At 47.5% G+C, this 16,984-nt stretch overlaps 1 protein-coding gene across 1 annotated transcript; it reads right to left on the bottom strand.

The window, feature by feature from the left end:
* Positions 1-1,245: 1,245 nt before the first annotated feature.
* On the bottom strand, positions 1,246-15,156 carry fam210b (family with sequence similarity 210 member B). Its single transcript, XM_064306293.1, has 3 exons — positions 14,408-15,156; positions 8,125-8,312; positions 1,246-2,955 (listed from the first exon to the last, which is right to left on the bottom strand). Exons 1-3 carry the CDS (start codon positions 14,984-14,986, stop codon positions 2,739-2,741), a joined length of 984 nt encoding a protein of 327 aa, XP_064162363.1. The 5' UTR covers positions 14,987-15,156; the 3' UTR covers positions 1,246-2,738.
* Positions 15,157-16,984: the final 1,828 nt, after the last annotated feature.

Raw genomic sequence — 16,984 nt, 5'->3', positions numbered from 1 at the left:
GGATACAGTGTAAGTTGCTCTGGATAAGAGTGTCTGCTAAATGCCTGTAATAATAATAAAGACCGGATTGACTAGCATAATTTGGGGAATTATTTTGAGCATTCATTTTCACTGTACACAAGTTTTTACTGTATAACAGCATTGGCATGTATTTGCATTTTCATTTTGTGTACTTACACTCATTTTGTTAAATTACTTTTTGCCAAAAAACTGGAAAACATTAAAGCACACAGAAGCCGTCACTGCAGAAATTCTACGACTCATTCCTGTAGTATGTAGTGCAGTACATGCTATGAAGAGGCACCATTCTTTTTATGTAATGGAAATGTTTTTTAAAAGAATAAAATTCATATACAAAACTAAAAACTAGAGTACAAAAGGATTTAGTACGTCAGAGACTGATATAAAATGATGCATCCACTGTAATGATACCTGTTTTAAGTGGGGTTTTTTAGGTCATTGTGTTATGAGTGAAGACGTGTGCTTGTTGGGAAAAAAGAAGGGCTGTTGTTTTGGCAGAATGATTTGATTTTGCTGATGCTGTATGCATTGTTTTGGTAGTTTTGGTGCATTTGTGGCATGAAATTAACTGCTGAACCATCTGCATGTGGGTGCAGAGAACTGTGAGAAGAGTTTTGGAAAAGTGAACTAGGCACTGAGAAATACTGTAATAAGCAGTAATAAAAAAAAATCTGTAATTTCCCCAAAACATGTAGCCCCATATAAGGCTTACAGGAAATTTGGTTACTGAGGTTTTCTGTCCGTTGGAAGCTGGCCAATGTTGAGTCAACTGCCGCTTATTTTACACAAATGACAATAAACCAAGCTTGAGAGCTTTAGCCAGTAGTTTTATGACTACCTTTCAATTAGTGACGGTCTAAGAAAACCAACAATCGTATCGTCAGATAACCAGGTTCATTAGACAGTTATGGGTCAGCTTGGCAGCAAAACAAATCATGTTTCCCAGATGGTTTGGTTATTTTGTGTTTATTTCCAATGTGCTATCCATCGGTCTCCTGGCCAGGGGGTAATCAGACACATGAATTTCCTTTTGTCTTTACCTACCTTGGTGTCCAAAAATACGTTTTTTGTAGGTTATTTTCAGACAACAGGCAGAGGCACTGGCAGGGGTACAGCCAAAATCCTGTTCATACGCAGTCTCTGTGGAGGGGGGGGGGTGGGAAACACCACTTTTGAGGGTGAGACTCTGCACCTCATCTTTCTCATTTCATTGACTCAAAAGCATTACAACATGAATCATTTTATTCATTTTCATCTTGGTCGTCATCAACACAGATAAAACAATCATTGGACTGCTTACTCTTTTCATGAGTGAACATCGTTATACCTTTAAGAGCTTCATAAGCTTGAAACAAAATTTAATTTAACATTTTATCCACAGCAAAGTATGGTGTATTTTCACCACTACTTATGAGAGAGGTCTAAATCTCTAGTCCTGGTGGGTTTCAGGGTGTAGATTTTATGATTTCCTTTCACTCAGCAAGCATTTAAGGCCTTGAAACAAGGTGTGTGGACTCCTTTAGCCAATCAATAACGTTTGAGCCAAAAGACACCAAAACCAATTAACTCCATGACTGGACTGAAACCTGCAGACACTGCGGCCCTCCAGGACTGGAGTTAAACCTGCAGACACTGCGGCCTTCCAGGACTGGAGTCAAACCAGCAGACACTGCGGCCCTCCAGGACTGGAGTTAAACCTGCAGACGCTGCGGCCCTCCAGGGCTGGAGTTAAACCTGCAGACGCTGCGGCCCTCCAGGACTGGAGTTAAACCTGCAGACGCTGCGGCCCTCCAGGACTGGAGTTAAACCTGCAGACGCTGCGGCCCTCCAGGGCTGGAGTTAAACCTGCAGACGCTGCGGCCCTCCAGGGCTGGAGTTAAACCTGCGGACACAGCGCCCCCTCCAGGGCTGGAGTTAAACCTGTGGCTGCTATGGCCTTCTAAGACTGTAGTTTCAGATCGCTGGACTACAAGCATGTTAAATAGGGATGTAAATGGAAAAATTAAACTATGAAAGTTTGGAACTGAAAGTTTGTCACAGAACAGAACACAAATACAACCTGAATATTTATTCTGGTCCATAGCCCAGTGAGATAAAAAGACGGTTAACAAAAAACGGTTAACCACAAAGTCAGTTTTAAGTCTCCTTCCAGACTCTACAGAGCTCCTGTAAGAGCCAAGTCACATGACCGGCTTGTCAAGCAGTTACCAAAGACAAAACACCTCAGCATCTTAAGAGCATGAATTCATTATTGCTGAAAAAAAAGTCACTTTGTCACTTTCCTCACTTCCAATGATTGATAACACGAACGTAGGTAGTCATTTTTTATAACGCAGACCGGAAGCCATCCTGTCCTTGTCTATGTACGTTGGTTTACAGATGTCGCTACCGCAGTAATATTGCCGATAACAGCGCAGTTCCTGTCGTAGTGAGTTCAATCGCAACAATTCTGCTGACAATGCAAAGTGACTGCGAAAACGTTTCAAGTACAGCACCGCGTAGCCTCTACCGATAGAGAAAACCCACAAAGAATGAGCCTGTCGTCAAGGAGAAACAAGAAAGATGAGTCCATTGCAGGGAGGAGTCTGTAAAAGAGTGAAACGTTAGCAGGCCGCTCAGCTTCCAGAGGGGGGGGGTCCCTGCACCCACATGTCCTGCCCCTAACTCAGACGGGTGGTTCTGTGGGTGGGATGGGGGGGGGGGGTGTGTGTGTCTCCTCAGGGCGGGGTCGCAGGGGGTTTGAAGAGGCCGGTCTTCCTGAAGTAGCGCACGATGAGGGGCACGGACACCAGGGTGATGCTGATCCTCACGGGAGCGAAGAGCTTGTGCACGGCGTAGGCCAGGACGAACGTGCTGGTCCCGGCGGCCATCTTGGACCGCACCACCGATTCACTGAAGCCCAGCTTAAAGAGGATGGCAGCCATGTCGATCCCACTGTGGAGAGAGAGAGGTGCACGCACACACACACACACACGCACACACACATACACACACACACGCACACGCATGCACCCACACACACACACACACAGAGCTAATTAATATCACAAGTACCAGATACATAACGAATAGCTTCCAACTTCCCATATAAGCTGTTTATTCTCAAAATCAAAATCAATTTTATTTGATGGGTGGGGGGCTGGCTGAACACCCCCCACCCCTGAGCAACGCTAGAACCACAGTCCGGAATCAATACCAGACCATGGGTACCATCCACACACTGGAGCAGAGCCTTAACAGATACCAGACCATGGGTCCCAACCACACACTGGAACAGAGCCTTAACAGATACCAGACCATGGGGCCCATCCACACACTGGAACAGAGCCTTAACAGATACCAGACCATGGGACCCATCCACACACTGGAGCAGAGCCTTAACAGATACCAGACCATGGGGCCCATCCACACACTGGAGCAGAGCCTTAACAGATACAGACCAGGGGCCCACCACACATGAGCAGAGCCTAACAGATACCAGACCATGGGGCCCATCTACACACTGGAGCAGAGCCTTAACAGATACCAGACCATGGGGCCCATCTACACACTGGAACAGAGCCTTAACAGATACCAGATCATGGGGCCCATCCACACACTGGAGCAGAGCCTTAACAGATACCAGACCATGGGGCCCACCCACACACTGGAGCAGAGCCTTAACAGATACCAGACCATGGGGCCCACCCACACACTGGAACAGAGCCTTAACAGATACCAGACCATGGGGCCCATCCACACACTGGAGCAGAGCCTTAACAGATACCAGACCATGGGGCCCACCCACACACTGGAACAGAGCCTTAACAGATACCAGACCATGGGGCCCATCCACACACTGGAACAGAGCCTTAACAGATACCAGATTGTGGGGTCCATCCACACACTGGAACAGTGCCTTAACAGGATGAAGCACCCAGTTATCTCACCTATACCATTAATGAGAATATGGTCAATCTGTCACTTTGGTGAAGATTCCATTATCTGTATGATAATACATTTTAACAGTCTTTGTTGAAAGAGTAATAATTTAACTGCAGCAGTGGCAAGGCACCTTGTATCAATATTTTCATTCACCAATAAAAGACGTGTTAAACCAACTGTAAGCTATTCCCATAGTAAACACCAGGTGGCGCATTCTTTCATTTGCAGGGCTGCTTTTACCTCCTTTTCCTACAGCAACACATCAGCGATACAATACAACTGCGTCATGCAACATGGGTTTCTTTAAATTGTTTGATGTGGGTTCATTTTATTAGGCTTATTCACCTTTTAACCACCACAGAAATCTGGGATGAAGAAACATTTGGAAATACAATGCAAATGAAACAATATCTTCAAATGTGTGTGTGTGTGCATGTGTAGTGAGAGTCAACTGTGCGCATGCGTGTGAGTGTGTGTGTGCGAACGTTGATTGACGAACGCAAGCATATTTTTAAAAACCAAGTACAATTTAAAGTGTGTCAGGAAACTCACAGATTTACCACAATGACCTGGTTTATACTCATTTTAAAGTAAAACTGAGACAATTTTTTAAAATGGTATAAAGAAATCATGGGTCATATGCAGTACATCTACATGAGATTTGTCTGTAATACTGTGTGACAGAGTAGGCTAATCCTGATCGCGTATTGTAACACAGATTAAACACAGTTAAATACATGAAAATGAATCATTAATTTAAACAATTAAAACAGACCAAACAGTACACTGGGCACTTTGGCAAGCACAGAGCAGATTAATTTTCTTTCCATTACTGCGATAGGGCAGGGCACTTATCCTGAGCGACTAAGAGAAGTGGAGAACATCAGCGCTACTCTCAGGCGTGCAAAAACTGCCGCATCATCAAGAAGGCACAGGCGCCCATTCAGAATCAATAAGTGCAATATTAGCCTAACAAAAAACACTTTCATTGTAACGAAGCAAAGCACAAAGGTATCATTAGGCATGTAATCCGACACAGCCATGCCTATACCGTTATCCAACAGGAAATCTAAGGAAAGAAAGAGAAAAAGAAAGGTTATATGAAGGGGGTCAGGGGTCGTGAGCCTTGAGTAGTCCACAGTTCCTGTGACACCAGACAAAGCTCAACTGGTCTGCAGCCAATCACGAGAGCTGACCACAGCAGCAGAACCACTGGTCTCCTAGGAGACTGTGCGACTGGTCACATGATATTGCGTTAGAATCTCATGCTCAATTTCACAACCTGATACACCAAACCCATTCAGCTCTAATGGCTGCCTCATGGCCTGGATTCAATGTGCGTGTGGCCTTAACTGTGTGTCACCATTACATGGAGAAAGAGAGCGAGAGTGCATCCACACCAACACGTAATCAAATGAATTAACTGCTTCCCCCTTCCCCCGGTTCTGGGCAAAAACAATAAACTGAAACAACAAACTAAAAAAATGAAGAAAAAGAAAAAGTAAAACGGAGTGACAGCTTTTCAGCTCGCCGCTTCCAGCTCCTCCTGCTTTTCAGCTCCTCCTGCTTTTCAGCTCCTCCTGCTTTTCCAGCTCCTCCTGCTTTTCAGCTCCTCCTGCTTTTCCAGCTCCTCCTGCTTTTCAGCTCTCGCTTCAGCTCCTCCTGCTTTTCAGCTCCTCCTGCTTTTCAGCTCCTCCTGCTTTTCAGCTCCTCCTGCTTTTCAGCTCCTCCTGCTTTTCCAGCTCCTCCTGCTTTTCAGCTCCTCCTGCTTTTCAGCTCCTCCTGCTTTTCCAGCTCCTCCTGCTTTTCAGCTGACCAGCTCCTCCTGCTTTTCAGCTGACCAGCTCCTCCTGCTTTTCAGCTCCTCCTGCTTTTCAGCTCCTCCTGCTTTTCCAGCTCCTCCTGCTTTTCAGCTGACCAGCTCCTCCTGCTTTTCAGCTGACCAGCTCCTCCTGCTTTTCAGCTCCTCCTGCTTTTCCAGCTCCTCCTGCTTTTCAGCTGACCAGCTCCTCCTGCTTTTCAGCTGACCAGCTCCTCCTGCTTTTCAGCTGACCAGCTCCTCCTGCTTTTCAGCTGACCAGCTCCTCCTGCTTTTCAGCTGACCAGCTCCTCCTGCTTTTCAGCTGACCAGCTCCTCCTGCAGCTGACCAGCTCCTCCTGCTTTTCAGCTGATCAGCTCCTCCCGCTTTTCAGCTGACCAGCTCCTCCTGCTTTTCAGCTGACCAGCTCCTCCTGCTTTTCAGCTGACCAGCTCCTCCTGCTTTTCAGCTGACCAGCTCCTCCCGCTTTTCAGCTGACCAGCTCCTCCTGCTTTTCAGCTGACCAGCTCCTCCTGCTTTTCAGCTGACCAGCTCCTCCTGCTTTTCAGCTGACCAGCTCCTCCCGCTTTTCAGCTGACCAGCTCCTCCTGCTTTTCAGCTGACCAGCTCCTCCTGCTTTTCAGCTGACCAGCTCCTCCTGCTTTTCAGCTGATCAGCTCCTCCTGCTTTTCCAGCTCCTCCTGCTTTCCAGCTGACCAGCTCCTCCTGCTTTTCAGCTGACCAGCTCCTCCTGCTTTTCATCTGACGAGCTCCTCCTGCTTTTCAGCTGACCAGCTCCTTCTGCTTTTCATCTGACCAGCTCCTCCTGCTTTTCAGCTGACCAGCTCCTCCTGCTTTTCATCTGACCAGCTCCTCCTGCTTTTCATCTGACCAGCTCCTCCTGCAGCTGACCAGCTCCTCCTGCAGCTGACCAGCTCCTCCTGCTTTTCAGCTGACCAGCTCCTCCTGCTTTTCATCTGACCAGCTCCTCCTGCAGCTGACCAGCTCCTCCTGCTTTTCAGCTGACCAGCTCCTCTAGCTTTTCAGCTGACCAGCTCCTCCTGCTTTTCAGCTGACCAGCTCCTCCCGCTTTTCATCTGACCAGCTCCTCCCGCTTTTCAGCTGATCAGCTCCTCCTGCTATTCAGCAGATCAGCTCCTCCTGCTTTTCAGCTGATCAGCTCCTCCTGCTATTCAGCTGACCAGCTCCTCCTGCTATTCAGCTGATCAGCTCCTCCTGCTTTTCAGCTGACCAGCTCCTCCTGCTTTTCAGCTGATCAGCTCCTCTTGCTATTCAGTGGAGGTTTACTTCCTCATACAGGTGCTCCAACAAACAAAACTGAAACTCAAAGACTCGCTCTCTCGGTGTGTGCTCCCGGTCTCGGCCCCAAACTGTGGAGAGGAACACACCTTTATGCACCTGGGCTGATTACTTAATCAAGCAACCCAGGTGTGTGTTCTCTCTCCACCAGCTGGCATGGTCGAGACCAATCCGCTTCTCCGCTGGACCGAATGCCACAGTGTCACACAAACACTCCTCCTTGCCCAAAGCTCTTACACATACTGAGCTAAAACATATACTGCACGTGTAATACAAACCTGGTTTCAACAAGGAAAGCTATTCGCTTTGAAAGGAGTAAATAAACTACAGGCTGTGACATTTATGGCCTTAACATTTGGATGGTCCTGACTACTCTTCCTGAAAAGGACTGTGTAATTATTGAGTGTAAGTATTATCTGCTTCGTAGTGCCAGCTGGCTCAAGCAGACGAATGCAAGATAAATCAAAGATAATTAACTGCAGGAGGAAGTCTGCTGGATAAAACCCGTGAGTAACCTGAGGTGACGTGTGTGATATCAGTACCGCGTCCCCGTTTGTCCCACACACACACGTCCAGACACACAACAAATGTCAGCAACCAGGCGAATGTCCCCACAACAGCACACCCCTGTCCTGTACAATAACAACCATAATATATACTGGGCTGATTTTCATTTTTAAATTTTCATTGTACAGCACTTTGGTCAGACTTGAGCAGAGTGTGAGAGAGACTACATACATACATACATACATACACCACATATACCCAAACATGCACGCAGACTCACAGCAAATCACAGAAGCAACTGCATCAATTCATGTGCTGTCGACCCAACATAATAATGAAGAGTCCATAGAGCTGATCGACCCAACACAGTACTGAGGAGCCAAGTCAACCCAACTCATTAAAGACCCAACTTCTGTTCTCCTCTCATCACACACCAACACCATTCCACTTGTAAAGATCCTGGTGTTCCTCGCGTACTTCCGGACCACGGGCAGGGTGAGAGGGGGGGTCAGCGGCTCCGTTGCGTTCCGAGCGCAGGTGCGGACGCGCTCACCTGGAGATGGCCAGGTAGCACATTCCCAGGGACAGGAGCGAGATGCCGACGTGGAAGGAGACCCCCACGGCCCCGTACTCCTTGAAGACCTTCTTCAGCTGCTGGGTCTTGTTCGGCTTCGGCTCCTCCGGCTCGGGCCCCTCGGGCCCTCCGGGGCCCTTCCCTGGGACCCCGCCCTGGGGCTGGTCCTGCCAGCACAGGAAGAGGGAAAAAACCGTGAGAGACTATCCCCCCAAACTCAACAAGCTTCCAAACCAGCTCTCCGCAACCCTTATCTCAAAGAGCTGCAGGACTGCTGGTTTGCGTCTTCACTGTATAATCAATTGCAACCAACTGAGACCTAAGAAACCAGGTGTAGCGAGTGGGCTGTGTAATCCAGCTTTTCCCAAACTTTTTCCTTCCGCGGCACACTTTCCAAATTTACAGAATCTCATGGTACACCACGCCGGCAGAAAAAAACCGCGAGCGACGTACTGACGTTGATGTGACGTGCCAACAGCAGGCCTAAATGTTCTTTTGGGCTTTTAATTAAGCAATATGCATTTTAATTACATTTATTTTGGCTTTTGTGAATGGGACTTGTTCATTTAAGTTTTTTTAAATTCATTTGAACATACAAATTTTTTTTTAAGTATTTTTCACACGGCACACCTGACCTCGCCTGACGGCACACCAGTTGGGAAACGCTGGTGTAATCAGCTGCATTCATTCACTCATTATATTCTGAGTAACGACAGAAAGCAGCGGAGATGAAAGATAAAAGTGAACTAAACAATACCCAAGCATGCAGATTTCCCCCCTTCACCACCCGCATTGCAGGGCCATTTAACCCTGTCAGCTGGACAAATATGAGATTGGAATGTTCTGAACTGAACATTCTAATGCTGATGTCACAATCGCTACTGGTAACTGAAAGCAACAAAGTTCTAGAACACTGGCTTAGAAGAAGAAAAAAAAAAAACATTCCAGAAAACCAACTCTTCAAGGGGCCAAACGGCTGAGTGTTTGATTTCCAGGCCGTACAGGCAGCGGCTGAGACAGGGGGGAGTGAACACGGCTGGTTCCGATTGGCTGCTGACCCCAGTTCACGTGACTCACGGGGGAGCACAGGGGTTCAGTGCTGCCCGCTACGACGCGGCAGAAAGCGATCGCTCTAAACGGATTAGCACTCCCGCGCACTGCAGTAGCACGCCAGTTACACCACGGCTTAGAGAATAGGGTCGCATCAAAAGGCCACCTCGCCAGGCTGCTGCAGTCACTTAACACCAGCACAGAGCAGCTTCTGCTCTGAAGAGGGGGCCCCTATTACCCTTTCATACGAGAAACATCAAACTACACTCATAAGCTACCCCAGGGCCCTGCTCTTTTATACTCCGCTCTATATCGTTTAGATGCAGGATTGTGGAAAAAATAAATAAAATAAAAGGAAAATAATGAAATAAAAATAAGCACAATTCACACCGCTTCACCATAATATATTTCTCACTCACTCACTCACTCACACACACACACACACACACACGCACACACACACGCACACAAACACAAATATTTTCTAAACATTTTGCTTGCTTAATCTTCAGTTGAACAGAACTAGTGAAAGTGAAAGTTCTGTTCTGAAAGTCAATTCCCCAGGACGGGTGTGTTAGCGACGCTGTGCCAGCAACGCGGCTCAGCTAGTGAAGAGCCAATCAGCTCCTGTGCAGCCCAAAGCAGGAAGTGCGGGCAGCCCAACATCCCACACAAGCCTGTGCAGGAAATGAGCTCAAATGCTGCAGGTCGCTTATCTTTACCAATCTATTATCTCTGACCGAAACAGTGGACAAAAAAAAAAACAAACACAGAAAGCGAAGAAAAGCAGAAACCACAGACTGAAAAGGCCTGGCAGGCTCTGAAGGGCTTAGAAACACGGTATGCAAATGAGATGCAAATGAGCAGCTGGAAGACTGCCCCAGCTCTCTTGGGTTCTGGGAGCCCTACCAATAACAGATGGAGAGAAGGGGGTTTGTGTCCAGGGGAGGGGGGGGAGGGGGGGGCTGTTCTCGGAAGGACGACGGCATAGAATTTAAAGGCCAATCAGAATCCAGCAGAGTCCCGACGCGTTTTAACAGTGCAGAAAATAACCGTGCACAGTGTGCTAGGCCTAATTTTAGAATACAAAGAAGCTCCTCAAAAACTGAACAAGGAGTACTCTTGCCAAAATTCCACCACCCAAACCACCTCGTAATCTCTGCTGCTTAATCCTTTAAGGTGTAGGATCACAAATATGTGATTAGAATGTTCGTAACTGAACATTCTAACTCTGATGTCATAATCGCTGCAGGTAACCGATAGCAACAGAGTTCTAGAACACCGGTTTGAAATGTTGAAAAAAAAAAAAACATTCCAAAAAAATCTGCTGTTCAAAGGGCTGAGAGAGCAGCAGAGGCTATATCTGACACCACTGCCCACACGTAGATCAGCCCGCACGCAGAGCAGCCCGCACGCAGATCAGCCCAGAGCAGCCCGCAAGCAGATCAGCCCGCACGCAGAGCAGCCCGCACGCAGAGCAGCCCAGAGCAGCCCGCACGCAGAGCAGCCCAGAGCAGCCCGCACGCAGATCAGCCCGCATGCAGAGCAGCCCAGAGCAGCCCGCACGCAGAGCAGCCCAGAGCAGATCAGCCCGCATGCAGAGCAGCCCAGAGCAGCCCGCACGCAGAGCAGCCCGATGCAGATCAGCCGCAGCAGCCAGATCAGCCCGCACGCAGAGCAGCCCAGAGCAGCCCGCACGCAGAGCAGCCCAGAGCAGATCAGCCCGCATGCAGAGCAGCCCAGAGCAGCCCGCACGCAGAGCAGCCCGATGCAGATCAGCCCGCACGCAGATCAGCCCGCACGCAGAGCAGCCCGCACGCAGAGCAGCCCGCACGCAGAGCAGCCCAGAGCAGCCCGCACGCAGATCAGCCCAGAGCAGCCCGCACGCAGATCAGCCTGCACGCAGAGCAGCCCAGAGCAGCCCGCACGCAGATCAGCCTGCACGCAGAGCAGCCCGCACGCAGAGCAGCCCAGAGCAGCCCGCACGCAGATCAGCCTGCACGCAGAGCAGCTCGCACGCAGAGCAGCCCGCACGCAGATCAGCCTGCACGCAGAGCAGCCCAGAGCAGCCCGCACGCAGATCAGCCTGCACGCAGAGCAGCCCAGAGCAGCCCGCACGCAGATCAGCCTGCACGCAGAGCAGCCCGCACGCAGATCAGCCTGCACGCAGAGCAGCCCAGAGCAGCCCGCACGCAGATCAGCCTGCACGCAGAGCAGCTCGCACGCAGAGCAGCCCGCACGCAGAGGGCAGGTCTGCGCTTTTGTTGGGCTCGTACTGCGGGGGTTGCCAGCGACATGGCGATGACGCGCGGGCAGCCAGCAGTAAACACAGCCGGCGGGCCGTGGCTTTGAGGAGGGAGAGGGCCGGCGAGCAGGGCAGGGGAGGGGAGGGTCACGTGACCGACGCCACACGCGGGCGAGGGCCAGACGGGGTCCCGAACAGAGGGCCTGTTGTGAATGATAACAGCCTTTCACTGAGCGCAGTCTGCAGACAAACACAGAGCCGTATCGGGCAGGGCGGGGCGGGGCGGGGAAGGGAGGGGTGGGGCGGGTCAGGGCGGGGTGGGGGTCTCCTCAAGACCTCGTCTTCCCTCGGCTCCAGAGTTACTAATAAAACACTGCATTGTATTTTTCTGGAACAGTCATAACTGGCCCCGACCACACCTGACATGCTGACACATTGTCAGACTCTGGGCCAAACAACAGCCTTTCAAAACTGACAAAAGCCTTTTTTGTCATCTTTACCACACCTTATATTTACAGAATTTATTTTCTGAAAGCTGTGCAAGAAAGTACCTCTTCTAGCAGTGTCTAAGCCGATGTGAATACAAGCCTTTACCAAGTTCACTCAATGCCGACAGGAACCCGCAAAACATGCAGACTTAAAGTTTAACTTGAACTGGCTAATGCATTAAAACTTCCACACATATGTATGACTAAATTATTTAAACTACTCGTAATTTAGTAGTAATTTTAATTTATGCTACTACTATACTAATCTGATCTATGACTAGCATTATTACTCGTAGTAGTAGTAGCACTAGACACAGCAGTAGAAATACTCATTGTGCACGGTCTTCCAGAAAGTTCCGTGAACATATATGCTAACTGTGATGTCAGAAAGTGCAGGGAATGCAAGTTAACCTTTCCTTATTATTAATTATTCCTCTGATTCTCGAGTCAAAATAACTAGCTATAGCATGCAGCGTGGGTAATAGTTTCCCACTTTCCATACGGCAAACCTCCATCTGTGTGTTAGGCTATTTAGGTAGCTTCCTTTTCAAACATAAGAGCACAGTCCCTCCCAGTTGCAGGCTTATGACATCATTATCTGTGCTGAGAAGCCCAGCAAACTCCAATTCCACTGGGTGAACCGCTTCAGGTCAGGTTCAACAGGAAGGAAGTCAGTCACGTGATCATCCGTGCTTTCGAGCACTGGCGTGCAATGTTCAACCAGAAGAAGAGGGTGAAAGGACTGCAGAAAATAACAGGCTAGATTTAGCCAGGCTGCAAGTGAAATGAAAAACAAAAGAAGAATGGCTTATATGAACCGATTAAATTCAGGAAGGTCACCTGGTCATTTTCATGCGAAAATGCTCAACTTAAATTCAAGAAAAGAAAGAAGAGGCAAGTTTGTGTGAAAATGGTCTGGGCTATGATGTTGCTTTAAACGTAAAGCGTTCAAGGATACCAAGATCGTGCACGTTCACTGTTTTTTAATAAGTTGTACTGTTTTCACTTGCGTACACATTTATGCATTATATACAGGACTGTCTGATTCCACAAACCTTACTGTACCTACCAATGCCCCACGCGTCTGCTTCAAAGAACAAACACAAACCACTTGAAAACTAAAATAGAATGAAACACCACTGGCTTTTTAATAGAGCCACCAACTTGGAAATTCTTACTGATATAACATTTTTCGATTTTTTCCCAAAAGGTGTTTAAGAATGTTTTATTTCATCTTTATTTTTTATTAGAGCCCAAAAACGTGCCTTTCTTGGAATGAGATACACAAATATACTTCAGCGTGTGTCTTTTAATAATTATCAAATTGCAGTCTAGTGCAAATCATCTAAAACATGCCTAATCGTGCATGCCTAGAGTCAGCCAGGGCAATTCAACTGAACTTCCCTAATAAACTTACTCTAGGACCTTTCGTCACTGAAGAAAAAAATGTTGGCATATTTTAAGGCATCTAGGCCTACTTTCCACACTCATTTGTTAATCCATCGCTTATGCATGAATTTAGAACGCTTGTGACAGCCATGGCTAAGTGGTAGAACGGCCCCAGAATAAACCACCACCATCGAACACGTGACAGTGCGAACAATTTCGAGGCGAGGCCACTGGAAAATCTCTCCAGCTAAGTTTGGCGTCCTTACTTTTGCGTACTCCTTTGCTTAACGTCTTAACATATGGAGCTCTCTGCCCAGCACATCTAGGACGTGAATGCTGAATGGCTATGTTGTTAACACTTACAAGTAGAAAGATATAGCCTATGAGTAGCCGAGGAGTTGGGTGCTCTTTACCATTATTGGGAAAAATATTCCAATAATGCATCGCTGTCTAGTGGGACAAAGGTGATCACCCTGAGGTTAACCCGGCCACGTCAAGTTAGCTAGTCGATGTTAGACAACTATGGAGAGAGGAATGAACATTTGCAAATGCCGACAATTACTCTTCTGTGGGCGCAAAAAATGTAATTCTGCGACCAATGCGTCACCATCACATTATTTACATGCGTCATTAATGTACAGTTGGCACGGTCGTCAGCTGTGCTAACTGTTTGACGTGTGTGTAGCTAGGGAGCTAGCTAGCTAACGACAGCTAAAACAATATCGTTGACTGGCTTGCTAACTAAACAATAACTGACTGTCTTGTTGTCTCGGAGATTTGGCCTTCAAACAAACGAACAGCAATATGAATTTTATGTGACAAAAAACAACGCAATATAGTTAGAAAGTATAAATATATAATGTCAAATTTAAACGTCATGTAGCAGCCCGACGGCTAACACCAGTTGCACAGACAAATTATTCGGCTGCATCGTAGGTGCCTAACAAGCGTGCTCGTTATTGTATAAATCCTTTCTCTGTTTGTTTCATAGTATTGATACGTCTGTTAACGCAGCAAAAGCATCATGCGTTCAGACCGGTAAACCCGTACAATATGATATGGTTTTTCAACTGAGCGAACTGTAATTTACCGCTTTGAGGTCTGCAGCTGTGTCCTCTGGTACTGTTTCGCGTTTCTGCGCGGCAGCGGTTGACGAAGCCCTCGTCTGCACACCAGTCGCAGGGAATAAAAGACGAAAGCGTCCGGCTCCAGACGTCAGCAAGACTGGTCCAACGACACCCGGACTCTGGAGCCTCCTGGTATGAGTGTCGCTCGCCGTCTCCCAAAAAAGGTGAGACCCTGTGTTGTGGCGGTTACGATGATGACTACTTTGAGCACTTGTGGCGAGCGAAACACACGGGGTACTCCGCCGTGTGCCCTCTGTCAACTGTCCCAAATGCGCCGTTTGAATAAAGCGCTTGGATCCCCAACTCTTGAAGCTCAGGGGGGTATTCTCCTTGATTCGACCCCCTACACGAAAGCCAAGCAACCGCGGATGGTTTTCATCAAAATCTTCATAAAGCTGTCGGTTGCAAGACAACTTGCGATGATTATGTAATGCGCAGGTAATGTCTCCTTTTAGCCTCATTCCTGTAACTTGTATTTGCATACCTCCGTTTGAGTTAAAACGTTGAATTGCCGACAATCTTACTCCCCAACAAGAATACATAATTGCAATCTGCGACAGATTCCGAGTTCACAAAAAAATGATAGGCCACGTTATGGGTTTTATACGCGAATGGAAATTTCAGCGCGCAACAGAATAAAAGCTGGCTGCCAGTTGCGAGCTGCACGCTACTCCCGTTCGCGAAATCCTCTCCAGCTCACTTGTGATGCCACCGACAGCCAATGAGGTAAGACGGGCCTCAACCAATTATGTGCAAGAAGAGCGAAAAAAACTTTTAAAGGTGACAACATTAAGTAAAGGTAAACAGATATGCTGATGTATTTCGTAGGCATATGAGTTTCAGATTTACTTTGTAGTGTCAGTTGCTTACGATAGCCTACGTGTTTTTGGTGTTTGCGAATTTATATAAACTCAAATAATGTGTGTTAGAGTGACTCTTTTCGACTTCGCAGAAATTTGGCATGTCCTCATTAATTATGTATGACAAAACGGCACTCTCATATACAAAATAGTTTCTTGGATATGTTTTAATATTGACGTTCTGTGTTTTTTAATATTGACATTTCAGCAATACATTTTTAGTTTTGCTTTATTTTTATACATTATATTGTACACTACATTAATGAACACATGAATCTTGGTCTGTCATGAAATGTGTGTGCCTGCATGTGTGTTTGTTAAGGTAGATGGTAGCAGTGATAACACAGAAGGAAGTCATCATGACTAGTTTGTTTTGTGTCGAGATATGTAGCATGTGGCAAGTAAGTATCACCAGCATCAGCCACTTATTTTTTAATTTTTCTAACCGCTAGTCGTTTACTTGAGCCCCTCACATTTTCTCACGCTAACTGAGCTAAACCGCCATTAGTGTGTACAAGCCCCTGAGGCATGCGCACTTGCGCAGCTTGGAGCAGAGAGGGCTGTAACTTGAGCTGGGTGTCAGGCGTTCTAATGATAGCAATCCCCTTGGGCTCCGGTGTTGTCGCCCGCAGGAAGTCTCGGGCAACTCAGGAAAAGCCCTGCAGTGTACAAGCTGGCCGGATCAGCTGGTCAGGTGGGAGGGCTCAACTCGCATGCTCTTTATCTCTTATAAAGGAGTGTGTAAACGGTCACAGTCTGAACAGCGTGCTATTCAAAATCAGTTAACCTGTAGGATCCTTATCACACTTTGCAGTGGACTCATTTTTTAACGCAGTACGCTGTGGTAGACGGTCACTTTTGTGCATTTTACCCCAGACCACATTTGGCAGCTGTTAGTGTGACGGTTGGTCCGTCTGAAACCATGCTCCTCTGATTCGAGCGACCCGAAGGAAGAGTGTGCATTGCTTATCTGAAAGCGCAGTTTGGCCGTGGACCTGACCGTTTGCCTGATAAGCACTCCTATCCTCCCATTGTGTGCTGGGGAGTCCACTCACAGGCTTTGCTGGGTTGAGCTGATATGGGGATTCTTCACTATGCTGGATGATCCACAACCAACTACTCATCGAACAATACACATTTTCTCACTTGCCTGCCGGTTTTGTGTGTTGTTGTTTGCGTGAACTTGCGCAATGATGGACGAGGCTTTTTTTTTTGTTGGCCTTGACATTCTGCCTGACCGCACTCTTGTGGCAGTGGGGCCCAGAGGAATTCACACGTAGTTAGAGAGGAAGTTGGCAGCGGGCCAGGGAAAACATCCTACGCTGGCAACTCTTATGATCTGCGTCAGGTCTGTGCTGACTCAATCAAACAATGATTCACAGGCCTTTTTCTGGATTATCCGTTGATGCGTTTCAGAGTATTAAAAAGCAAAGCAGCTTTTTTGGCTCTGTGGTTCTCGTACTGTCGGCTTGACAGGAAATCCCAGGAGAAAAGTTTGATGATAATATAAATTAATGTGTTAGGTGTACCCAAGTGTATACACAAAAGCCAAGTTCATGTCTTCAGTTTTCTTTTTTGTCCTTTTTTGGACGCTACACAAGCAGTTGTAGGCTGTAAATCCATTGCTTGTGCTCTAGAGGGTTGCTGCTTTGTCTTTTTGATACCTTTTGATCCTTTTTT

Source organism: Anguilla rostrata, chromosome 13, assembly GCF_018555375.3.
Source record: "Anguilla rostrata isolate EN2019 chromosome 13, ASM1855537v3, whole genome shotgun sequence".
NCBI lineage: Eukaryota > Metazoa > Chordata > Actinopteri > Anguilliformes > Anguillidae > Anguilla > Anguilla rostrata.
The sequence above is the reverse complement of the archived record's forward strand: the minus strand, read 5'-3'. Positions and strand labels throughout refer to the sequence as shown.